At 40.5% G+C, this 26,357-nt stretch overlaps 1 protein-coding gene across 1 annotated transcript in view; it reads right to left on the minus strand.

Annotated features, from left to right (window-relative positions):
- Positions 1-357: 357 nt before the first annotated feature.
- Positions 358-26,357, minus strand: part of LOC113091600 (microtubule-actin cross-linking factor 1-like) — a 156,899-nt gene continuing 130,899 nt past the window's right edge. Inside the window, 42 exon segments of the mRNA XM_026257176.1 lie at positions 358-1,888; positions 3,357-3,462; positions 3,816-3,929; positions 5,796-5,995; positions 8,573-8,635; positions 9,063-9,180; positions 10,223-10,240; positions 10,931-11,005; positions 11,108-11,262; positions 11,350-11,512; positions 11,639-11,796; positions 12,314-12,425; positions 12,499-12,687; positions 12,797-13,069; positions 13,154-13,348; positions 13,616-13,775; positions 13,874-14,043; positions 14,139-14,258; positions 14,343-14,549; positions 14,694-14,849; positions 14,993-15,175; positions 15,624-15,752; positions 15,989-16,186; positions 16,267-16,422; positions 16,778-16,951; positions 17,034-17,135; positions 17,224-17,325; positions 17,407-17,529; positions 18,080-18,306; positions 18,401-18,626; positions 19,291-19,299; positions 19,866-20,069; positions 20,470-20,688; positions 20,915-21,142; positions 21,420-21,626; positions 21,754-21,977; positions 22,063-22,147; positions 22,393-22,719; positions 23,168-23,327; positions 23,493-23,659; positions 23,869-24,039; positions 24,137-24,298. Of these exon segments, the coding sequence (XP_026112961.1) occupies positions 1,650-1,888; positions 3,357-3,462; positions 3,816-3,929; positions 5,796-5,995; positions 8,573-8,635; positions 9,063-9,180; positions 10,223-10,240; positions 10,931-11,005; positions 11,108-11,262; positions 11,350-11,512; positions 11,639-11,796; positions 12,314-12,425; positions 12,499-12,687; positions 12,797-13,069; positions 13,154-13,348; positions 13,616-13,775; positions 13,874-14,043; positions 14,139-14,258; positions 14,343-14,549; positions 14,694-14,849; positions 14,993-15,175; positions 15,624-15,752; positions 15,989-16,186; positions 16,267-16,422; positions 16,778-16,951; positions 17,034-17,135; positions 17,224-17,325; positions 17,407-17,529; positions 18,080-18,306; positions 18,401-18,626; positions 19,291-19,299; positions 19,866-20,069; positions 20,470-20,688; positions 20,915-21,142; positions 21,420-21,626; positions 21,754-21,977; positions 22,063-22,147; positions 22,393-22,719; positions 23,168-23,327; positions 23,493-23,659; positions 23,869-24,039; positions 24,137-24,298 (6,774 nt within the window). The 3' untranslated portion in view covers positions 358-1,649.

The following is a 26,357-nucleotide window of genomic DNA, read 5'->3' on the forward strand; positions in this document are numbered from 1 at the left end:
ACAGACGCACAGCTGCAGAATGGAGATGATGGAACACCACCCTTCCCAAACCCCATCCGCTGCATCTGACCACCAAACATACACAGAGTCCAGTACAAACACACACGGCACAAACAAAGGTGCTCCTATTCACTCGTGGGCTCGCTTCTGAACTCCTGAACGACGGTGTAAATCTTCTAGAAAAGTGCAGTGTGTTCAAATCTCTGCACACACCAAAGCCTCATCCTCTTTTGAAGATTTAATGGGGTGTGTCATTATCTCTGCTGCTTGTAATTACTGGGCCATTTCCTGTTAACTGTGGCATCCCTGCACGCTCACACACACACACACACACACAACAACACGAGAACCAGACAGTTTTACTGCAAGCATTGTTTTAATACAAAAGAAAACAAAAATGATTTATAATCATAACTTCTTTACTTTTACACAATTGCACTGCTGTTTCTCTCAGTCATGTCAAAAGAGGAACACAATCAAAAGGTGGATCCTTTCACAGCCCTCACCTCCCTCCCAAATACACAATAAATAAATAAAAATCACCTTTCTTCAGGTATTCATATACTTCAGCTTGTCAAAGACAAGATTCAAAGCGCTGTTTTTAACGGGGGCTACGTGAGCCGCCCCCATCATTCATTATTTAGGGTGCTTCCGTCACGAAAGAACAACAAGGAAGCCACTGATGACGGCATCTAAAGTGTGTAGTCACCGGCAAAAAGGCCACCATTGGAATCAGTAAGCTTCCTGGTCAGTTATAACATCAGAAACGATCAGTCCGAGAAATTCATTACGTCAGGAGCAGATGTACAAAAACGAAACCAAGAGCGATTCCTGTTGTGTTAATACTAGTCATTCTTAAGAGTTGATATAACTCTTTTGCAATCACAAATAAATACAGCTCTTTATTCTAAAAAAGAAACAAAATGACAGCATTATTAATTAACCATGAAACACACATTCACAATTGTAATCATCTTTGCATACTGTGGAACAGCTCTGTAACATGACGTCTTTAACAAAAGGACACAACTAGACTGTGTGGACACACAGCGGAGAAGACGGTCGGTGCGAGCGCGTGGAACCCGTGTGCTGTGCGCTATAGGAGTCTTCACGCCGTGGAAAGGCTAGAGATATGTATCCTCCTCCACTTCCTCTCTGTATTACTGCGTTCATTTACCATGACAGGAACAACCACAGATTCATACACACATACATACAAACACGAGTCCAAAAAGTCCCAAGTGTCCAGGAGGAAAACGTCTCTGTTTTTAATTGATTTCCTCTTGTTTGCGGTGGCACAGACACCCAGGTGAGACTGGTCTGCATACCTGTGAAAAGGGCGAGTTTGTCCAACCAAAGTGACAACCATGAATGAGGTTTGGAGAGTGACGGGCGGGTGCAAATTCATAGTGAAGAATAGCGACATCCCGCCTGAGTGTCTGTGTAGATATGTCTGCTCACACATTCAAGAAAACGAAATGTCAGTCAAATTAAGGACATGATGTAGAACACAAATAAGGCAGCATTATGGTAGGTATTGATCGGGGTAGTGTAGCGGTGTTAGAGATGTCTCGTCTGGGAGAGGAAAGTGTTGGTGTTCTCCTCCTGCTGGTTCAGAGTCAGTCACATAGACTCATAAGTCGGCGACTTCATTTCTTGGCCGTTGGTGTTTTGGGGCTGGGGGTCTTCTTGGAGATGGTGGGTATTTTGGAGGGTTTGGCCCCGGGCCGTCGAGGGGTGTCTGAGGTGTCGGAGCAAGCGGAGCGTGTCTCCATGAGCTCAGACGTGTCTGAAGCGTCGCTGCCCCTTCGGCTGCTGGCGCGGCTTCCAGCACGACTCCCCGCTCGACTGGCTGGGCCGCTCGTCGAGGACGGGGTGCGTTTGGTGTCTGATGAAAGAAGAGGATTCAAGTTTAAGGGTAAAGTAATAACGGTAAATCAAGATGCATTGCAAATATAATGCAAAGCCAGATAGAAACAACACCACAATCTAAAATTTAATAATGGTAGTAAAAATATTTTTTTAAATAGCAACACTAATACTGTAAATAACCCATCACCTGATCAGTTCTGTATTTTACGGACTATAAGTCGCACTTTGTTTCATAGTTTGGCTGGTCCTACGACTTATAGTCAGGTGCGACTTATTTATCAAAATGAATTTGACATGAACCAAGAGAAATTAACCAAAAAGAAAACATTACCGTCTCCGGCCGTGAGAGGGCGCTCTAAGCTGCTCAGTGCTCCTGTAGTCTACACTGAAAACATAGAGTGCCCTCTCATGGCTGGACACAGTAATGTTTTCTCTTGGTTCTTGGTTCTAAATAAATGCGACTTATAGTCCAGTGCGACTTATATATGTTTTTTCCTCGTCGTGACATATTTTTGGACTGATGCGACTTAAACTCAGGTGCAACTTATAGTCCGAAAAATACGGTAATTGGCTAGTTTATCCAATATGTGAAATACAATGTTTTGTCACCGTATTTTGACGAACAAATTTTGGTGGTTTCTAGTTTCCTTCATTTTGAGCTTAGTGTAAATTATCTGTTACATTATTTTGTTAAACTAGACAAAAACAATACCAAAGTATGCCAATAGACTAATATATTCATAATAGAGTGCTGCAGGAATGAGTGCTAAAACCAGGACACATCCGGTTCCATGGCCCCAGAGTCAATGTGTTTTCTGAATGGGGTTTTGGTTAAATAAGGTCTGTGATTAACAAAGCCGAAGATATTTATTCTTCCACATAAAACACATCAGTAAAACTCCCTTTGTGTTGTTAACAAGTGGCTAAATGGGACTATAGAGATTGTTGTGGACATTAACAGGAAAACTCTTCTACTCACTAGTCCACTTTCATATCATTCTCTTGAAAACTATTATAACAAAAACTTTCCATCTTGTAGATCTTAAAGACTGAAAGAGTGGTGATGATGAGGTCATGTCACCGTGTTCAAGTTCATTTATAGCCTACCTCCAGCATTTTACTTCAGTCGATTGAATTTATGATTCAAAATGAATAAAAGTTATTTGTGAAGATTATCTTGAACATGTAAAAATCACAAACGTATTGGCTGCAGCACTAAAATACACTTCCCTCTTAAATGGCTTCGGTATAGTTCTTTCTGTTATTAGCTTGGAGAGTAGCTAACTATGTTTGTACCTTCAGTTACACCTACATTCAAGTTTATTTGTATAGAGCTTTTCACAATACTGTTTCATGCTTGTTACACTTTCAGTGTACTTTGTGATGTTATAGTTTTACTGTAGCTTTCCCAACACTGGAGATGAGATCGATTTCCATCAGTTCAGTCTCAGTCAGACTGAGTGAAGCAGCTCAGGGTTTCGTACCGGTGCGTCCAGGTTTAGCAGCAGCTGGTGTTCCACCGTTCTCACCAGTTAAGGAGCCACGGCTGGAATGGAAAGGTGGTCTTTTCAGCTTAGATGAGGAGCCTCCCTTTAAAAGCAAAGAGACAAAGTTTATTACAAAAAGCCCAATTTTTCCTGTTTATAAAACTAACAGATAAATCTGTTAAAAAGGAGCTAAAAGTGACTACCAGACTCTCTCTACCAAGACCTGGATGATGAAAAACTGTATAATAATTTCTTGATGAACATGAAATTAACTGTGAAACTGTTTCTCAATCTGCCTGTTCTCACACTGGAGACTAAGCTGCGTAAGGTCACATATAAGGGTCACAGAGTTTACGGACTCATCTACCTCAGGTCCTTCCCAGTTGTTGAGATCAGGCCGCACTTAAAGCTTTTACTGTTAGTGTGCTAGGGCACTGGGAGGGGGCAGTGTGTTACCTCATGCCCAGGGGTCTGGCTGTGCTCTGGGCAGGACTGGCACTTGGTTGGTGTTGGAGTTTTACTGTGTGCCAGCCAGGGCTTGGCATAGCCACGAGATTGGGATTGGGAGGACTGGGAAACGCGGTAGCAAATAGGACGAGGAAAAGCCAAGTAGCAAAAAAGCAGTGGGAAGAAGCCAGGATAATTGGAAAACAAGAGTAAAGTGGAAGGAGGCAATGCAGCATGGCAGAGAATAGTGTTTTTTTTTTTTTTTGTAGGTAGGTGGAGATGAGAACAAACAGTCAGGAAGGGTGGAGGGAGGCACATTTTCCAAGCAAGGGAGGGGAGAGGGACAAAAAGACAAAGAACAAATAAAAATCTCACAGATGACAACATGATTTTAACATGCAGAGACAGTAGTGATCATGTCCTGATCCCAAAACAACAATATAAACAAACACCACAATCAGAGACGGAAACCATCCACCGAAAAGGAGACACCACACTGCTGAGATCCAAAACATCTCAAGGATTAGGGACAGATTTATATGTCGGCCTTAAAAAAATATTTTATAACATGCACACACACTTCCGTTCAAAAGTTTGGCGTCTAAGATTTTTCTTTATGTTTTTAAAAGAAGTCTTCAAAGCTGACTAAGGCCACATTTATTTGATGAAACTACAATAAAAACAGTAATATCATGAAATATGATTACAATTTGAAATAACTTATATATTTGTATATATTGTAAAATTTTATTTAATCATGTGATAGCAAAGGTGACTTTTAAACATTTATTTTATAATATAAATAGCAGTATTTTTTTCTACTCAAAATTTCAAAAGAACAGCATTTACTTGACTATACTTCTGAATGAACATATACACACAAAATTATCTCAAAAGAAATTTCTCTTAAGAAATAACCGACTGTGTTTACAAGAATTCTTACAGTGAACGTAAATAATGGAGAAGGAAATCCATTTAGCATCATTAAATTGGATCTGTGCATTTGGTCTTAAAGGGGCAGCAGCCTTCAAATACCTGCTGTTCCTTTAGTGCCACCTGCTGTCAGAGAGTGGCATTTGTGTCTCATTCACAAAGCTAAAATCAGACCATTCTGTTTTTGCTTCAAATTTAGAAATTATAACCTATAACCTAAATAACATGTTTTTAGCATCATTTTTGGATAGAAATTCAAATGCAGTGGTTGCCTTATTTTAAATAGAGCACAGTCAAGGCCTTTGTTTATATGACAATCTTTATTTTAGTTGTATTTTTTTTATTTGATTTGGGATTTGTTTTCAAATTTCAAGTTAGTTTTATTATTTAATATTTCAATTTCACAAAGAAATATGCAGCATTTTGTCTGAGAAATAATAAAAAGACACCTTTTCATTAATAATTTGTCTTTAATCTCATTTTGTAAAAAAATAAAAAAATAAAAAATATTTTAAGAAAATTGTCTCTTGTAATCTGTATCGTGAATTGTATCACATCATTACGTCCCTATATGCAATAGTTTTTGTTGATCATTCTGTTACATGCTGATTTTGGGTCAGTAAAATTTTTTATGCTTTTTTAAATTTATTTATTTTTATTTTTTAAGTCTCTGATGCTCAACAAGTCTGTTTATTTGACCAAAAACACATAAAAACAATCATATTTTTCAGTTTAAAATGACTGTTTTCTGGTTGAATATAATTCAAAATAAAATCTGTGATGGCAAAGCTAAATCTTTTCAAAGTACTTAATGTTATTTTTGATAAATTAATAGCATCCTTGCTGAATAAATACGTCATCTTTCAAAAAAAAAAAAAAAAGTATATAAATCTTACTGACCCCAAACCTTTGAACAGTAACGTATGATACAGCAATTAAACTGTGTGAGACTGATGCAACCTTCATATTTTTCATGAAGATATGAACAAGCATGCTCCCACAACAAACAGTAAGTGTGTGTCATATCCTAATGGAGTGTAATATGGTGTCTCTCACCCTTGAGGAGGCCGTGGGCGTTGCAGGTGCGGAGGGTAGAGAGGCGCAGCTGTGGGCACTGTGTGATGCAGATGAAGATGAACGGGTGGGCGAAGCCGTGCGTGACGAAGGTTTGGATCGCCGCCCACGGGACCGGAAGGCCGACAGACCCTCTGGAAGAATGAACTTTTCTCGAAGCTCCAGGTTGGTACGTCCACGAGCTGCAGAAGATAAAAGGAGGAGAAATGAAATCAGCTGCAAGGTCGTAAGGGACGATGATTAGGCGGAGAGTGGAGAGAGTCAGCACTTCCTCCGGCCCACTGCAGACAGAGAGATCGGTATACCCACTTTAAAAGTGGTCAGTGTGCTCGGTGGACACGATGCAGGGGGTTTACAGTTTAGCGAGTCAGAGCAAGCATCTTCAAAAACACAAACAAAAAAAACACAACTTCCCTCAGCCCATGACATAAAAGAGAGCACACGCATAAAAAGTGTCGACAGACACCTGAGAGACATGCCTGATAATGCTTTTAGCAAACACTGAAAACCAACGCAAGCCTCCACGGAGCATTCTCAATAAAAGATACCCAACGCAGCAGCCCTTGCACAACACACAAATCAGAGCAGCCAGCTGAGAGAGAGAGAGAGAGAGACAGAGACAGAGAGAGAGAGAGAGAGAGAGAGAGAGCGAGACAGAGAGAGAGAGAGAGAGAGAGAGGGCTGTGCACAATGGCAGCAGTAGCTTTGCTCAGAAGCTCTCTGTTATGTCCTCAAGACATCAGTGTTGGAGAGTATCTAACTAAAAGCACAGACAATTCAGTTACATTTTTCAGTAGTGTTACAAAAGGAGATAGCATGTAGCATTACATTGGAGCAAAGTGCAACAATCAAACTCCACTCCCTTATACTGGGATTTTAGGTAATCGTTAAGATAAATAATTGAATGGTATTTTATGTCTCTATGTTTTTTAACAATACATTGAATCAAATGCTGCTGTTCATCAATGTTTTCAACAAAGTTACATAAGTAAACTATTGCATATTTTTCATTAATTGAAAAAAGCTTAAATAAGCTAAAATTGAAGTACTAAGTACTAAAGTACTAAAACTACAGATAAAAATAAAAGCTAAATAGAAACATAAATAAATAAAGACATGTCAAAAGCACATTACCAAATGATAAAAATCTAAAAGGAAAAAGAAAAAAAAGCTAATTCATTAAAGCAAATACATATATACATAAAAAACTTTATTAGTGTAACAATAACACTAAAATGACACTGGTTTACAATTATTATTTATTAAGCCAATTTTCCTGAAGTTTAGCAGGTGTCCTAACCACAGATGTAGTTCATCAAATTGATCGAAAACCTCTTGACGCACTAATATTTGACTTAATCCAGAATAATGATTCAACTGCTGCATTATTATTACTATCTTTTTAAAAATAAAATAAAAGCCACTTGATTTGACATGGTCATAAACGATCTGTGGTCAGTCACTAACATAGTTTGTGTCCTTAGCTACTGTTTCGGTATTAGTGTGTAGTGTGGCTAATTCAAATTTCAAAAAGTGTGATTTTACTGTACTTCAACTACTTTAAATTCTAAGTAGCTTTTAGCTTGGCAAGCTTCAGTTTCAAAGTAGATTCCCCAACACAGCATGACACTCACTTTTCCATCAAACCCAGTCAGACCAGGGCAGTTGATAACTGCTGCACTATATAATTTTCTCTCCACAAACCTGGTGGGGCCTGTAATTCATTTCTCCATGAGTAATTGCTCTTTATGACTTGTTTCAAACAATATTAGAAACCCCAAGCCTGGCCACACCCTGGGTCCTGGATGCTTTTACACTCACAATATTCATCCAGGACACATATGAAAAGGAATCAAGTCCAGGCCTGCCCAAGCCTGGTCTGAATGATTAGCATGATGCTAACTGACACATAGACCTCACACACTCACACACACCACATATGCTAAAAGACACAGCATTGATGGGATGGACCCAAAGCTGGACAAAAAGGTTTAGAGGCTCAGAATGGAATAGACAGACAGATGCTGTCAAACAGGAAAAGAGTTAAGAGGTGAAAAAGGAGAGAAGATGAGGTACCTCTGCAGCAGAAATAGCCAGGAGTGACCGTAACTGAGAGACACAAGAGACAACATGAAAACACGCATTCACACCATCCCACAGAAAGAGTCACATACGCACACTCACACTGTGTTTAAATGGATAGTTCACTCAAAAAACAAAAAAATCGTTTACTCACCTTCAATTTGTTCCAAACATGTATTAATGAGAAATTATGATATTATATAAATTATTGCAGATGGCAATAACTTCAAATTGATTTTTGTCTTACGTTACTGATGTTAAATCTACCATTCCTCATTGACTTGCATTGTATCGAAGAGCAGCTTAAATGTTCTTCAAAATATCTTCTTTTATGTTTTGCAAAAGTTGTTTGGGTGAACTTTTCCATTAAGATTTCTTGCTTGGCAACAAAATGGAAAAAAAAGTCTACAAACACCATTTTTGGAATATAAATAAGCATTAAGGATCTCAAATCAAAATGCAGGAAGTTATGTAAACACGACTGAGCCAGAATTCTCAACGCGCAATTCCTTCATTATGAGCTCCAGGCGTGAGGACGGGGGCCGATTAGATCAGTGTCAGCCAGCAAAGCACAGCAAAGCAACAAAGAACCAAACGAGGTGTGAGTGAAACAAGAGGGAAACCAAACGAGTGTAAAAGAAAAATATCCGAACTAGAAGGAGAGAGAAAAACCCAACCTATGCGAGATGATATGGAGCTGCTGGAGTCAGAACGGAGGATTTTAAGTCCTGGATGTTGCACTGGGGAGAGATAAAGAGAGATAGGGGAAGGGGCAGAGAAAGAGAGAGGGAGAGACCTAAGGAACATGCATCATGCACTACAATTGTACAAAACCAAAAAGGAGGATGCCAGGGAGAAAGAGAAAGAAAGAAAGGGCCAAATGTGTAGGCCATGCACATAAAAACAACCACAGTGGGAAAGAGGTCAGGAAGTAATAGGAAGTGATGGAAGATGAGATGAGAGTGAACTCAGATTGTACTGAAAAGATGAGAACACTCGAACAAAAATACATCAGTGAAAGGTGATGAGATAAAATATAAAAGTTTTTTGAGTGGAAATATGAATAATGCTGTGTCAACAACTCTGTCTGTCAGTGTTGAGCACTTCCTGGAATCAATTTCATGTCCCTAAAGAGCAAGTTTCCTCCAGCTGTTATGCCAGACGTACCTCGACAAGGGTCGTTCTTCACCAGGAATTCATCCAGCGCCATCCACCCTCCTCCAACTCGAACCATGACGGTACTGCGCAGGATTCGTACAAGACGCAGCTGCTGTGAGTCTCCGAACTGAAGAAAGGCAGAGTGGAGAGGAAAGAACGTGGACAGACAGAGAGATAAAGGATTATCATTTCATAATGTCTTATAAAGGTAGCTAGTCCACCCAAAAATTCTGCTCATGTTGTTCCAGACTGCTCATTTTTAGTGTGAATTTAATTTTATATATATATATATATATATATATATATATATATATATATATACGATTTGCATAGAAGTTCCTCAAAATCTTTCCATTTATGTTCCACAGAAGAAAAAACAAAAACAATGAAGTTTGGAATAACATGAGGTTTAGCAAATAATCTGAACTACAATGGGTGAACTATTCTTTTGATGAACTAAGATCATATTCAAATTAGTTATAGTAATTATATTATGAAGTACCATCCAAAAAAAAAAAAAATCATGCAGGAAACCACATATTTTAAATTCCACATGATTAATGTTAAAGCTTGCCCAGCTCAAATCCCATCTCTACAATAAACACCACACCACAGCAATTCTCTAGAATTTTTCTCTGAATGTTTGTCCTTTTTTTACTTGAAAGAATTGCTTTGGTTGAAGGTTTATTTTCTCTAAGTCAAGAAATCAGCCACTGGATAGTTTTCCTCCACCAAAAGCCAAAAAGTCATAACAGAAAGCCCTGCAAATCCAAAACATTTTTTGATCATGATAAATCATTTTCAACAAAAAACAAGCACATCCCAACCACAACACATAAGCTGAACCTTTGAAAATCTGCCTCTGCATTTGGAAGGCGTATATAAATGCATTTAATATTTTGGCAATAGTACTGCATTTTTGGTCTCCCAGACAGGAAATGCCCACTGAGAAAGCAGGAAGGCACTAAAGAAATCCCCATTTCAGACAGCAGCCAAGAATGTGGGCTGTCCACAGGGAATTCTTAGCTAGTCCATGCAGAAACTGTCCTGTGTACTGATTTAGATCTGGCAGTCTGAAAACCCCCCAGAATAAAAGAGCTTCTGCAGTGGGAACTGTGCAAAGGCAACAGATTTCACAGAACATGCCACAAACACACTGTTCAATTTACCTGATTCCCAAGGAAGAACTACAAAAAGTCCGGTGCACATGGAGGAGGAATAAACAAGAGGAAAGAAAAAAAAAAGAGTGAAATAACACATACAGACATAAACACATTAACCTTTTATTTTAGTATTAATGATTTCCTTTTAACTATTCCTAAAGATGGCATGGAAATGCCCACGGGGAGCATGGTGATTTGTTGCTATGAGCAGGGTAGAGTGCTTCTGAATGGCTGCTTGAAAACAAACACAAGAAGGTCGAGTAGTAAAAAGATAAATAGAGACAGACAAACATCAGGATGTGGAGTTAGCATCGTGGATCTGTAGCCTGTGCAATGCAGTAAGTTAGTAAACTGTCTTGTCAAAGCTCATTAACCAGTGGATAATAATGCTGAAGTATGATCTTGACTGCAGCAGCTACACTGATGGGTTGATCATTAGTTGGGTGTGAAGTGTTATGGTGGTATTGCATACACACACAAAACTGCCAAGGCACCTTTATTCCAAAATGACCAAGTCATACTGATGTAACTGAAAGAGTGTGATGATGGTTAGAGTCGTAATATTACAATGGCAAGCTTGGGAATGATCTGAATGAGTAGGTGTGGTGATGAAGCAGCTCATTTCTATACCTTTATAAATGTCATATTAACTGCATTCAAACTTTTAGACTTGAATTCTCGCTTGATTATTACTATTGGGCTCCAGATTCTCACCCTGTACTTGTTCTCTCCAATCTGTTCCACTTGAAACCTCTTGGCACACTTGCACTGGGCCACTTGTCTGGTGACCTGGGATACAAAAAATGTGGATTTAATTCAGATTAATAAAACCATCAAAAGGACATTATCATGCCAAACCCACAAGATTAGTGTTCTTGTCATTGTTCATACCTCATCCTCGATCTTATCAGCGTCTGTTGTGGGTCTGTAAGCATCTTTGTTAGGGTGCAAAGCAGCCACAAATTCATAGTAGTCGATGTAACCATCACAATCACGGTCAAAGATATCAGCAACAGCAGTCATCTCCAGCCTGCTGGTAGGGAACTCTGAAAAAATAAGAATCATAGTTAAACCGGCATTTAAAAAAAGGCACATGAAAACTTAGATTAGTAGGCAAGTCCATGAGGCCGTACTTGATGCCAAGATCCCGTCGATAAACTCTTGGCGAGTGATCTTTCCATCCTGGTCCTTGTCGATGCGTCTGAAGAAGTCCATGACTCGAGACTTCTTGTGGTTCATCCAGCGCATGTATTTCTTCCTCCACACATCAAAGTCAAAGTTGGCAAACTCTTTAAGCTGTGGGTGAAGAAAGGCACCGAGTTATCACTTCTACTGTTCTGATTTCATCATTTTAAATCACTTATTTTACTATAAGAGTAAAAAAGTACAGCGATAATAATAAGGTAGTAACAGATGCAATACCTCCTCTAGTCTGTCGAGAGCATCGTTCAGCTTGCGCTGGCGATCGAGGGCGAGCAGCCAGACTTGTTGCCAGTGGGAGCAGAGCTGGGTGAGGCGAGGGTTACCACCAGTCACCTGTACTGAGTGCTGTTGTTGCTGCTGCTGCTGCTGCTGTTTTCCTGCAAGGAGGACACAGAAAAATATGTTCAGAGTAGCATACTACTGTGAATTCTGAGGTATATGCATACTTTGCACAGCATACACGTTTATTGTACATATGGAATAACTTAGTGACTGCATACACCAATGCTTTGTATTCGACTTGACCTTAAATTTATATTTTTCCAAATAGTATCCTTTATAATTGCTCAATCTCTTTCATATACTATTTTAAAACATAATAGGCAGTATACAGTATACACTGCACAGTATAAAGCAGTGAGCACAGTTATTTAAGATCAAATCTACACTTCTGCTCAAAAGTTGCAATAATTGAAATAATATTTTATAAAATGTTACAGTATTTTTAATTAAAAAAATAATAATAATAAAAATGCCTTCCAGAATAAGATACTTCTTTTAAAAACATTACAAGAAAATAAATAATAATAAATTGCACAAACAATTGAACCGTAACGAATGTAAAGGTTTGTGTTTGTATGCAGCGTGAGTACAGATGAGGATAAAGTCTCTTACGGGCCCCTCTCCTTTCTGACAGGCTGCTGGGATGTTCTGCTGGTTTCCTCTTGTATGTCTTTGTCACTTTGTCAACATCAGGCTGTTTTCGCGTCATTTCTTCCATAAACACCTGATGGAAGAAAACAAAACCAATAAGAAATCTCTCAGGACTAAACAATGCAATTAAAGGGACCACTGCTCACCTGATGCTCTGTAATCAGTGTCTTCAGCTGAGTAATGTCCTGGGGGAGTGCTTCAGTATCACGCTGCACCAGGGTGGTCTCCGCCCACTGTAGCCATGACAACAGCTCCTCCAGGAGTGTAGCATTGTTGAGCAATTCAGTCAGGGCCGTCTCCAAGCGCTGCTCGTGCTGTTTGGCCCATGTCAGCACCTGTAGAGCAAACATTATATTACTACATTTGTATTATATAGTTCCTATATTAGGTTGAGGTTTTTGGTTGACTCATTTATTTAACTTTTGGCCCAGGCAGGCTTCATACCTCTTCAAAGCGAGCTCTGATGATGGTGATCCAGTGTTTGATGGTTGTGATGCAGTCTGGGTGGCACACAGATAGGATGGCTTCACCCATGCCAGCAGCTTTATTGACATCCACTCTCTTCTCCTCCACCGTCTGCATGAATTCCCGGTGCGTGTGCAGTAGTGCTTGCAGGGTCTCTGCCTCCTCTGGCAGGACGCCCCGGAAACGCAATGTTTGCTCCGCCTCCGAAAGCCACTCCAGTAACATCTGAACAGCTGTGCGGAACTCCTCTGCCTGCAGAAAAAGAGAGACGAAACAGAAGAAAATATTAACACTACTCTTGGTTTTATACAAATCTGAAAAAACAGTCAGACGTACCTGTTTGAGGGCCTGCTGAAGACGAGTCTGTTTTGAAACAGACAGGGCACAGATTGTTTCCCAGCGGTTGCTGAGCTCCTGCAGTTGAACTTTGACCCAGGCGGTGTCGTCCCGGCCCGTGTCCATCAGCTCTCGGGCAGACCGCTTTAGAGCCTGTACACTACTGGTCCTTTTCCCCAGCTCTTTCTGAAAGACCTGAAGAACAATAAATAAAGCACTAATGCTTAAAACTCGGTCTTGCACAGAAATGCCTTGAATAAGTACTCATTCAAGCCTCCTCTGTTAGTGATCACACAATGTGATCCAAAAATATTGAATATTAGGGAGTAAATTGTGGAAGCGGTTGCAGTAATGAGAGAACTTAGTCAATATCAAATAAAAATGTTGATTTAAAAATATACATATTTTATAAATAGGAAATTTGTTGATGCAAGACTTTCCTGAGAATCACCCCATTAGTACCTTATGTGAGTCCATTAGGTTGGAAACCAGATCCAGATCTCCATGGACAGGCTGGTCCTCTGCAAGCTGAGGTTCAACACGATACAGCCAATCAACAAGCGCCTGGAGAGCCTCAGCAAACTGACCTGAGAACAAGAGGGCTTCCTCCAACTTGTGTTGTCTGAGGAGAAGACATTCCAAATTATTTCCTTTTCTTCACTTCATTCAGCATTCAATCATTACCCAAATGGGTGAAAGTCATATGGCAGAATTTCTCACCTCTCCACGCTCTTTCCACAAACGGTGTCCCATTTGTCACGGACCTCACCCAACAAGTTGTCCAGTTTTTGTGTGTCTGCTGGCAATGTTGCCTTGTCTCTCATGGCCTTCCCAGAGCGCACTGTGGTGTCATACACTGGCTGCTTGGAGCCAAGAGACTTCTGGATCTCCTGCAGTACAGTGATTAACAGATAGAGGGCGTGAGAGACAAGTCTAAAAGTTCTCAACTTCACAAAGCATTTTAATGCATGCTTGCATGCTGTACCTTATGTTTGGCCAGCTGGATTTTAATCTTTTCAGGCTCATTAGAGATTTCCAGCTCAGAGTCCAGCCTGCTCTCTGCTTCCTCTAACCAGTCTGTCAGTTTCCTCCAGGCCTCATGAAACTAGACAAGAGAAGACTACCAACATCAGACGGAGAAAGACATGATCAGAGCAACACAGACAGAGTGAGGTAAACCTAAACGTACCTGTTTGGCTCTCTTGCGGGCCTCATCCAGGTGCCGTCCTCGGTCTAGTGATCTCTGCACCAGTTTGTCCCAGCGGGCCTGTACACTGAGCAGCAGGTTCTTGATTAGAACCACATCCTGTTTGAGACTGGCAAACCGCAGCTGAGAGCCAGCTTTCTCCAGAGCCAGAACCTGCTCTCTGTGAGTGTTCACCTCATTCACAAACACCTGAAACATACAGGAATGAAGAAAAGGACTTAAGTTACTCAAAAGTATTCAATTATTTTACATAAACAGTAGCACATTTCTCCTCTTATCAAAAGCAAAAAAAAAGATGTATACTACATAAGCAAGTCACATTTTCTGCCCAACCTTGTGCTCATCTATCTGGAATAGGACGGTGTCGAGAATGAGGCTGGGTGGCTGAGCCATGTTGAGAGTCTGCTCTGCCTGTGTCAGCCAGTTTATGGTGTCCTGCAGGGAGGTCTGGAACCCTGTCGCCAACGAGACCGCTTCCTCCAGTTTATCCTGTGGAAAGAGACGAACACAGAGGCAAAGGCATCTTAGGTTTGGAAAGCAGAATAAGATACTTTATTCATCTGTTCATTAGTGATCAAATCTGATATTTAAACATGGATGTAAGGTCATGAATCTGTCTTTGTATCCCTCACCCTTCTGTCATCCATTTTGGTATTGAGACTGGTCCACTTGTTCTGAAGCATGGCCATGTTTTGCTGGGTCTGGGTGGTCCCAGGTCCAGCATCCTCCCCTCCTCTGGCCAGCAGAATGGACTCTCCCTGATCCAGTAGTCGATGGTACTGCTCACTCCTCTGGGTCAACTGAGCCTCCAGCTCCTACAAACAGGAAAGAGCAGGATAAGTTTATCATATAGAACTATATCAAATATAACTAATAGGTGAAAAAACTTTATTGAATATTTCAAATGTTGGAAACTAAAGACATTACAAAAACAAAAATAATAAAAATGACAAAAGCACAAAATGACTAAACCTTAAAAAAAAAAATATATATATATATATCTTTCAAAATATTAAAATGGATTCAAACAACACTGTCAACAAATAACAATATAAAGCAATAAGGCTTTTCCTAATAGAATGCAAAGGCAGTATTTTACATATTATTAATGTTCTTCATGTAATTTCTTGCCCCCCCCCCCCTCCCCTCCCCCCAATAATTCTAAATAAATATTTATTTGCTATAATAATGCTCTAATAAAGTGCATATTTGCCAGTGGCTGATATCTAATGAGTGGACTAGAGGTGAACTCATTTTGCGTACCATGTGTTGCTGCAGCTGCTCTCTGGCGGTCTCAGGCAGGCCACCTGTGGGTTTGGCAGCGGACAGCTGACTCTCTGTGCGTCTGAGCCACAGCAGAAACTCTTCCAACTCTCCATGGAAACCCTCCGCCTGACACAGAAACCACGCAGGGGAAAGACAATGAGCGAATTGACAGGACACCTGTACTACAAGAACCATTCTTGCTGCTGCACCAAACCATTCTTTCACTGAATCGACTTGAATGTAATCTACTGGAAATGATGCATTTTAGGCTAGAAACATGCAGATGCACTTGTTTTTTTTTAAATTGTGCTTTCAATCAGATCTTTCCGTGTAATGATGCAGTAATAATATCTAGAGAGCACCTGTTGCAGGGCAGCTTCCAAAAGCTTCTGCCTCTCATCAGTCTTTAGCAGAAGGTTCTTCCAGCTGCGGTTGAGCTCATCCAGCTGGTCTCTCAGGTGGTTGATTTCGTCTCCAGGACTGGACTCTAGCAGCTCAGAGCCTGCGCTGTTCACCGTCTCCACTGTAGCCCGATGGGACAGCACGTCGTTTCTTAAAACCTACAAAAACAGCTTTATTAAAGGAAACTGCTTTAAAAAGGAAATTTAAAAAATTGAGTATATCAAAATGTCCCAAGTACATGATGCTTAGCCAGCTCAATTTCGATGGCCTTGGGGTCAGAGCTGATGGGTCGCTGGGTGTCCAGTGTGGCGTGAGTGTGACTGAGCCAGGACTGCAGCTCAGAGAGAGCATGCTGGAACTGGCCTAGGGCCAACAGTGCACCCTCCAGTTTGTGCTGAGAGAGTAGACAGAATCAAAATACAATCAAGAGTAAGAGCATTTCCTGTCCAGCCTCTAAAATGCAGTTGAACTCAATTTAAACAGATTTTATATTAGTTTTCATATTTCATTTCCCAATACCAGTACTGAATAATGAGTTAATTATTTTATTATTATTATTAATAAATTCATAATTCAATCAAAATTCATGGAGGCTGATTTATGGAGCATTTGGTGAATTAAACTGAGGTTATCAATGTGTGTTTGTCTATATTTTACAATGCTACTGAATATGGCTAATTTTAATTTAGAGTCAAAATGATCTGTTTTAAAGTAATTGTTTTGTAAAAGCAAAAGTAGTATTTCCACACCTGTCTGATTGTGATTTTGTCCACCAGGTTATCCCACAGGTGGCGCAGCTCAGTGAGAGGCTCTTGGATCATGTCTCGGTCTGTTTGGTCATTCACTTTCTTGAGCAGCAGCTCTCCTTGGTGGCAAAGCTTCTCCATGTCAATCTGCTGCTGGTAAACTTCCACTTTATATTGCTGCCATTTAAAATGAAAAAAAGGGTCAATCTTTTTCTCAACGTGATTTTAGAGATAAGAGTAGACAATGTTGGATTCGAACCTTGAGCTCCTCGATCTGTTGTTTAACAGTGCTGAGGTCTGTCCCTACAGCTGGCATCTCACAAAGTTTGATGACAGCATTGTCCAAGTAGTCAAACATGCCCTGGGGAGATACAAAGCAATGATTGTAAACACACAGTTGGCTTGACCAATCAGGGCAGAGTTTGTGGAACCAATAGTGTGACAGACACCTGAAGAGCATCCTGGTACTGTACAGAGGCAGTCATGGCCTCTTCCAGCCTCTCCATTCTCTCTCTCCACGTGCGGTTCAAGCTTTCCCAGGCTGCATTCATCTGAGCATCAAAGGAACAACACAAAATCAGCAACTGCGTAAATGTGAGTGAAATAGTGTGTTCCCTGTTCTAGACTCTGACCTCATCGATGGTCTTCTTGACCTCTGGTTTCTCAGTCTCTCCGCAGGCAAAGATAAGGTCAGCTCCAAGTGTTCGTACGATCTCCAGTTCTTCCCTCAGCCCATCTGTCTCTTGCTTAATGGCCTGAGTGCGAGACAAAACATCATGACTCGAGATCGTTGTCTTGACACAATATTTTGATCTACTTTAAAAATCCTAATAAGGAGGGTTTTATTAAACTTTACACGGCTCCCTATACAGACCATCCAGTTTTTCTGCTTAATTATGACAAAGTTGATGATTTTATTAACCGTAACAGAACAATTAGGTTACATTTTGTGATGTCAGAAGTAACTCTGCTCTTCAGTTCCGATGAATTATTCAATTAATAACAACAGTTATTGAGGGGGAAAAAATAATTATTTTATTATTCATTATTTTATTATTTTATAATATTATACAAGAAATAACTTTCAGTTTACACACCGATTTGATTTGTTTTTAACAGTTCCCTTGGAATATTGCTGATGCCCCTATACAGAGTTTCTTTAAGACTGATTAGTTGACTAGCCATTTAGGCATCCTCCAGACGCGTCACTTTTGAAAATATGCCGTTTCTGTGCATCCCCACTGAAAATCTGATTAAACCAAAAGATACATTATGTCTTGCTATTGACTCTCTTGTTGGACTGACCTCGGCTGCCTCTATTTGTTGTTTTATAAGTGAAGGATCCACCCCTGGGTCCTCCAGATCTCTCACAATATCCTGAGAGTCACGAAGTGTGCTTAGCAGAGCGGCCATGTCGGCCCAGAACTTCCCGGAGAGATCTAGAACATCCTGAAGCTTTCCTTCTCTTTCCTCTGCCCTCTGCCTGATCTCATCCCACAGAGAACGCAGTCGTAAGAGACGCGAACGCACCGCTGAGGATGGGAACAGATTACAGATTTACCAAAACACATTGGATAAAGCATTTCATACAACCATATAGTGGCATTTCAGATCGAAGATCTTTACCCTGGGCAGCAGGATCGTCGTGTGGGGCGCGACCGATGAGCTCTTCTCCTCGGGCACACAGGGCGCTGAAAGATGGAAGGAGTTTGTCCAGCTCTAGTCCTGTAGCACGGTGCTCCGCAAGTTGCTCCCGGATCTTCTCCACCTCGGCCGCCACTGGAGGTGGCTGACGCAAGCGTTGAACTGCTCCTTCCAGAGTCTCCAAAAGAGGGTCCATCTTATCGTGGAACTGAATGGAGAAAAGGAAGACAACAATCAGAACAACTACAGTACATCAAAGTAACTGTAGACGGACCAGGCATAAGGAAGGAAGATTTATCACAGAGACATGTGAAGGGATAGAGGAAATTGCTGCTAAATAATAGGAATGCTTTATGACAAGTATTACAAAATACACCACAGAATACTGACACATTCATCATGCATGGACCCATGTGAATCCGGTATGGTACTTTTTTAAGTGGAACGAAATTCAATTTGTATTAAACATTTTTAGATTTACATGCCTTGTATTAGGTGTATTGGTATTATACAGTACTTGTACACTATTATTTAAAAGTTTGGAGTCAATCAGATTCTTTTCTTTTGAAGGAAGTACCTTTACTCAGCAAGGATGCATTACATTGATCAATGACAATGCAAACATTTACAATAAGGTGAAATTTAATTTTATAAATAAAATTAATTTAATTTAATTGAAATGTGTATTTAATATTTTGTCCATCTTCTTTTACTAATAAGATACTTTATATAGGCCAATTGATGTAAGTTAAAACTCGTTTCAACAGATTGATATAAAAGAATCTGAATTAAAGAATTCCTGAAAATCCCTGATTCTCAATGCTACACAGACGTTACACAGCAGTTAAATCAGTGGGTGGTGATGCTCTTACCTCTACCAGCTGAGGGAGTTGCAGAGGGCAGTGATGATGGAGGGATGGACACACACAGAACATCCACAAACATGAGTGATGGGTGGACGGATGGACCAAACGGACATGGGAGGGAGAAGTGCAGGGAATGTTTAAGGGAAGAGTTGCAACAAGCAGGATAGGAGGAAGTTTATGGGATACAGGATATGGAAAGGAGAGGGCGAGAGGATATGGGGAACAGGTTGTATCATAGTCAAGTAGAGTATGGAGGTGGTGAAACAGTACAATGTGTTAATTCAACAGCATGCAACAGACCAGCAGGACTAGTCTATAACACAAGAACTAAGCCAAAAATGCAGTTGATGATGTCAGTGATGTTACAAAAAATGCCTTAGTCTGAAACAATGATTAATTAAAGGTGATGTGTGTCATTTTAAATAGGTTAAATATACTTTTGTGTTCTAGAAAACACGATGATGACTCAAAATGAGTGGATATTGTGCTGTGTAATGCTGAACTGTGGGCTTTAACCTTTAAATAAATCACAAGCTGGGCAGCAGTCCTAAGTAAGCATGCTAACATTCTGCAGCAAATACCTGGACAGACTGTGACACTGCTTCATCCAGCACCCTGGCTCGACTTTTGACCTCCTCTTTGATGTTGAGGTAACGCCTCTCTGCTTCATTATAACGTTGTCTCAATGTTGCCCCTTCCTGGGCACTGAGTTCTGCCAGCTGTGGACCGATCTTTAGCAGTTTATCAATGTGAGGCTTGTGCTCAGCGATGGACTCTCTCAAAAGCTTGTCAGGAAAACATGTGAAACATGTCATGTGATGCTAATACATATGATATTAAACACGTTTTGTGAGACTTAGTCCATGTCTACTGGTGCATTCAAGTCCTCCTGGGAAGTACACGTTTACAATTTGGGAAGATGGAATTAGGTCAGCTGAATCATGCTGAATATTATGGTATTTTGTAGATCCAAGTCAGATACTTTAAGTGACACTTTAACTGCACTGACACGCTCTAAACTCTGAAACTCAGATTTATCAGAAATTCCAGAGAAAATCCTCACTTTGTGAAATTCAGATGTGTTCAACACATAAATTCAATGCTTCCGACATGACTTGAATGCATCATATAACCATGAAGGAGGAAAAGGGACTCAAGCCCTTTGTCTGAATACTGCTCACTCACCCTCATCTGGTCTTGCTGTTGTCGGAGCGCTTCTGTGTCAATGGCGGGAGGGGGTTGCTGGATAATCAGAGTCTCGGTCTCACCCAGCCAGGGTTCAAGTTCCTCATACGTCTCCCAGAACCGTGCTACCAGGACCTGAGCCTGCTCTAGAGCTGAGAAGCGCTCAGCATGACTCTGATTTACTGCTTCATAACGAGCACTTAAAGAGTCTGTCTTCACCTACAGGAAGAAGAAGAAGAAATAGGTTTTATTGGGTCAACCAAATTAATCTGAAACAGTCCGGCACTTTTGTTTGTCCCAAACATGACTCAACAAATCAAATCTCCTCCAGAAAATGCATTAATAACATACATTTGATTTTTCCTGATCTAACATTTCACAGAGGAATAATTACATAGCTTGTTCTGCCCGCTCCCATCTCTCTCTTCTTTATTTTGTCACTAACCTTCAGAGCCTCTCTCTGCTGTTCACTGCAGCTCTCCAGGATATCCTCTCGTGTCTTAAGGAGTTGGTCCACAGTATCTTTGTGACGGATGATATCGATGTTAAAGGCCCTCTGCACCTGGAGCTGTGCCACAGTCACATCAGGCTCCAGACTCAGAGGTCCTAGAGATGCCAGCTTCCTCTCGGTCTCTCCGACCCAGGTCAGCTCTGCATCAACTGCCTCCTCATACTGAAACAATAACACACACAAATACACTGTCAAAAAAAAGTATGACAAAAATATTTACATGTTGAAGAAGGCAACATGGACAGAGCTTCCTAAATCAGATTTTGATGCCTTCAGTGTGAATATACAATTTTCATAGTCATGAAAATAAAGAAAACTCTTTGAATGAGAAGGTGTGTCCAAACTTTTGGTCTGTACTGTACATACATACATATACATATTCATACACATAAATATACACACACACACACAGACACACACACAGTATTTGTTGCAGTACCTGCTGTGACCTTTGGATGGCAGCCTGCACTAACTGCACTCTCTGTGTGATGGTCTCATCTGCTTGGCGGTAGCGCTGATTGGCATCGGCGACCAGGCGGTCCAGACCTTCCCGTGCACGCCAGGGCACCAGATCCAGTAAAGCACTGCCTACCTCATTCACTGTGTCCAGAACTAACCTCTTCTCAGCAGACACGCACTTCAGCTCCTGAGCCAAATGTACATACACAATATAAAATAACGAATTCACTGAAGACATAAAAGAAATTGACTTGGTTTAACAAGTAATTCACAAGCACTTAATATAAATAAATCAATAAAACAGACATCCTCACCCTCTGTCTGTCCTGATAGGCTGGTGTTGTGTCTGGGTCAATGTTAAGCTCCGCCTCCACGCTATCCAACCACTGGCTGATGTCATCGTGCGAGCTAGCAAATCGCGTGGCCAACTGAAGGGCCTGTTCGAGAGTACGGAGGGCCTTGCTGCTGCCTGATGTCATTTCTGCATAGCGGCTTTTGATGCCATCTAGCTTTTCTTGAATCAACAGTACCTCCTCACCTGTCACAGAGATCGAATATGATCATAATTAAAACAGGAATTTGCTGATACACCAATAAATATAAGAGACTGGACGGAAAAGTACCAGTAGTTTGCTTGAGCAGAGCCTGTCCATTCTTAATGGCTTGGTCCACTGTCTTCTTCCTGCTGATAATCTCTTCATTAAGAGCCTGCAGGGCACCAGCAAATAAAAACATTAACTCTGAAAATAATTGAAGGGAATGCTATGTAAAATAAAATAACAAATAAATAACATTAGTATATGCACTTCATTAAATTATTTAATCAGCATATCATGATATTATAGTACAGCTCCGACCTCACTGAGTGATAATTTGATTTTGAGATGAGAGCTGTTTAGCAATATTCATACTCTCTGATTTATCCTGGGCAGCTATGCCCTGCAGAATCGTACCAGTGTGTGTTTGTGTTGCTGCTCTAGTAGCTCCGGCTGATAACTCTGCACTGAGACCTCAGCCAGTCTCTGCGCCACCTCAGCTAGCCAGTTAAGGACTTCCACTTCTTCTTCTCCAAATAGCTGTGCATTGGCCAGAGCCTGCTCCAGCATGGCCTCTCTCCGACTGCACCAATCATGTAGCCCTGTGTGCCCGTTGCGCACTGCCGCCACACGTTCACCCAGCAAATCACGATCAGCCACACAGCTGAGCGGGTGCAGTGATTGACTGAGGGTCTCGAGATGGTTTACATCATTCTCCCGAGAGGATACTTCCTCTTGGAGAGCCTGGGATTATAGCCCAGAGTGAAGAGGAGATATGATTGTATGAGTAGGAGGAGGAAAAAAAGACCAGGCAAACATAAACAAACATGACAATGCAGAATAATGACAAATCATAATTAACTGATGTGAGCAAAAAAACAAAAAACAATATGGGGAATAATACAACATGAGAAAAAAAATGAAACCATGATAAAATTAAACAACAAAATGGAAAGGATGTGGGCAGGATCATGACCTGAATTTTGTGCCTTCTTAGATAACTACACTCCTACTGGTCCATTTAAAACCAATCTGTTCTCTCCTCTGCATCTCTAGTCAGTCTAATGATACTTGACACTTTGAAAAACACTTGCTTAAATGACAGATCTTGGTTTGGCAGCAACAATTCTGGCGGTCTTCTCCACAGTAAAATGCCAGGATGCAACTCTCCCAGTTGCTGTGTATACTCTACCTTGTGTCTTACAATCTGCTGTGTGATTTTGGAGGTCTGGGTTCCCATTGGCTCAGCGGAGCTCAGGCGTCTCTCTGTCGCACTCAACCACTCACTGAGCGGCTCCACTGCCTCGTGAAACTGCTGCGCTAACACCTGCAGCTCCTCTAGCTGCCGCTGCCTGAGGACATGAGTTGAGGAGGAAATCTGTGTTATATTCTTATGACTAATCTGTTTTTATGGCCTTGTAATGCAACCAAAGTGATTGAGTTCTGAGTAAGAGATTCAATTAAGAGATTTTATGGTTGTGTCTGGGTGTCCACATTGCTCTAATAATGGAATTTACCTGGCACTGGCCTTTTCCAGCAGATTTGTCCATCTCTCTCCTAGGCTCTTAAGTTGTTTCTGGATTTTGTCTCTGTCTTGTGTCTCAGCCGTAGCAGCGATTCGCTCTCCTTCTGCCCTGATCATTTCTACCGTCCCAAGGCGGTCATCCAGTAACCGTTGCAGCAGCTAGGAATAATATGTAATCTCAGTAAGCAAATCAAAATGATTTTATTATCTAGCATGATAAATTAGTCTAATTAGTTTGATAAAAAACATCAATGTGTCTTTTGTCACAAATTGGATATTTTCAACAACAACAACAAAAAATATAATATAATATATAACAGCAAGCCATTATAAAAACTGTTTAAATCAAAACTTCATTCAAATCTAACCTTCTGCTCCTGAATTTGTGCCTTGACCACCCGGTACTCAGCAGATGGAGGTTTCTGATTGGCTATGAGCTCCTCTGTGTCACTAAGCCAGCTCAAGAGTGGCTCTAGAGCATCTTGGAACTTCCCACAATGCAACAGGGCCTCCTGCAGCTGTGCGATTCTTTCAGCAACCTGTGAATTAAAAAAAAAGAAATCTTTAATAAAAAAATTAATCCTTTTCTATCAGTCCCTTGAAGAAAAAAAAGTCTAACAATAGATGCATGCTTACCCTCTTGTTGAGGGAGTTCCAGTGCAGGTTTGTGGTCTCCAAGTCATGTTCCAGGCCCTGAGTGTCAGTGTGTTTTGCTGCACTCTGGATAAGACCTTGACCCACAGCGTTGACATGTTGCAGTTTAGGCTGAATGCTGTCTATCTGCTCCCTTTCTACGGCCTAAAGAGTGAGTGAATTAACAAACGACTTGAACACATGAAAACAAATGACTTGAGTCTGTTACTGGACACTTGTATGATAGAATGTGTCTAAACGGGTCAAGGCTGTACAAACACAACAACATGATAATGGTGGCATGAGCATTTATAAATGGAGATGCATTGCACTTTTTTTTGTGACTGAAATTAAATACAGGACCCTTGGCAGCCACACTGTACATCTCTGCTTCCCCAACAGCCCAACACTACAGCTGTGACAGAATATCCAACACAGTGGTTCACCACATACATATTGCAAAATACCCGTAACCAACACCATGACCAGCAGTTACCAAAGAGTAGTCTGAAGTCAATCACTTTCAATTTCAAAATGTGACTTATCACAAAGAAACTGAATATTCAACAAGAAAAGTACTTTCTTGCAATCATTTGGAATTGGATGGAACACAAAATCCGGACATTATATACCTGAATGTATTTGGACCTCAAAGCAACTTCATGATAGCTCAATTTCACTAGTGACCCACTGTCAGCACTAAGGACGCACCAAAATCAAATTCTACTCTATACATTATTTTCATTTTCATGGCCGATATTAAAATTGTATATTATAAGTGCATCTGAAATCATATTCTGTCTGAGTAGGTACTACAATAAATGAAGGATGAAGTTCACAACCAATAAAGATTATATAGCATGAATGATATTTGGATGTACTAAATCTGCTATGTTGGCTTTGTTATGTGACCTATGGTATCAGCATCACTTTACAGACATCTACAACTTCTCTCCTGTGGCCTCATGGGATAGTGAAGTGTTGACTGGATGTGCATTCCACAAATCTGCTGTAAATAGCAAGTCGTCTGCGTTGTTTTCTCCTTCTCATTTAATAATACTAAGAATACTTGAACACCTTATTTTCTTATGTATGATTTTCTTCAGATGCAACATATTTTGTCTAAATATAATAAAAATAAAACACGTAAAAACTAAAACCATTTAGGCATTCTAAATATTATATTTAATGTACAGTACGATACAAGATAAACAATACAATTTAACAGTGTTATAACATTTTTAGTTTTTAAAGATTAACCAGTGTTAGACGATGGCTAAGGTGCAAAGCTAAGGGAAATGAGCATGTGTAATTAAATAGAATCCAGAATCCATTGCGTGTGAGTGTGTGTTCGTTTGTTTGCTGCTGTCTTGTGGGGCTTAATTCCTGCTTCAAACAGGATGTCCGTCAGCCTCAAAACAATGAACCAGAGCTTCAACCTGCTCCACCCTCTTGTCGACATTATATGTGACTGTGAGAGTGTACGTGTCTATGAAACGAAGAGACTGTTTGGTCCCCTTTTGTCTCTCTATATCCTGTCTAACATTATCCTGAATCCATCATCTAGGCCTCCTCCTCCTCCTCCTCCTCCTTATCCTCGGTGTGTATACGTGGAGCCACTTCCCAGTTTAATCCTGATCATTCATTACATGTGGCACTTTTCACCCACCAGAAATAACACCATTCATCTGAATCTGTGGCAGTTCTTTCACAACTCGTGTGGGCAAATCAAAAGGACAATTATATTTTATAGACAATTATATACCTACATATTTGTGCTACAACCAATAATTCACAAGAAGAAGAGAGGAAATTTACTTTGTCAGAACTCTGAAATCTAAATAAAGATGACGTCCACAAGTGGGACGTAGCTATTCATATCCATACAACAACAGAATGATGTCAGTTAAAAAAAACAGTCTCTCCTTTTTACTCTTTCGGTCATGGAGCATTTGACTTGTAACGCAGGCCTCTCGACCAATCTAGCCAGCAGGCCGGTCACACACACACACACACACGTTGTGAAAAGTGGGGACATCCAATAGGCTTAATGGTTTTTATACTGTAGATACTATATATTCTATCGCCCTTCACCAACCCTAACCCTAATCCTCACAGGAAACTTTGTGCATTTTTACATTCTCAAAAAATCTCATTCAGTATGATTTATAAGTGTTTTGAAAAATGGGGACATGGGTTATGCCATGTCATTATACGGAGTTGT

The sequence above is a fragment of the Carassius auratus genome, unplaced genomic scaffold (assembly GCF_003368295.1).
Source record: "Carassius auratus strain Wakin unplaced genomic scaffold, ASM336829v1 scaf_tig00214237, whole genome shotgun sequence".
NCBI lineage: Eukaryota > Metazoa > Chordata > Actinopteri > Cypriniformes > Cyprinidae > Carassius > Carassius auratus.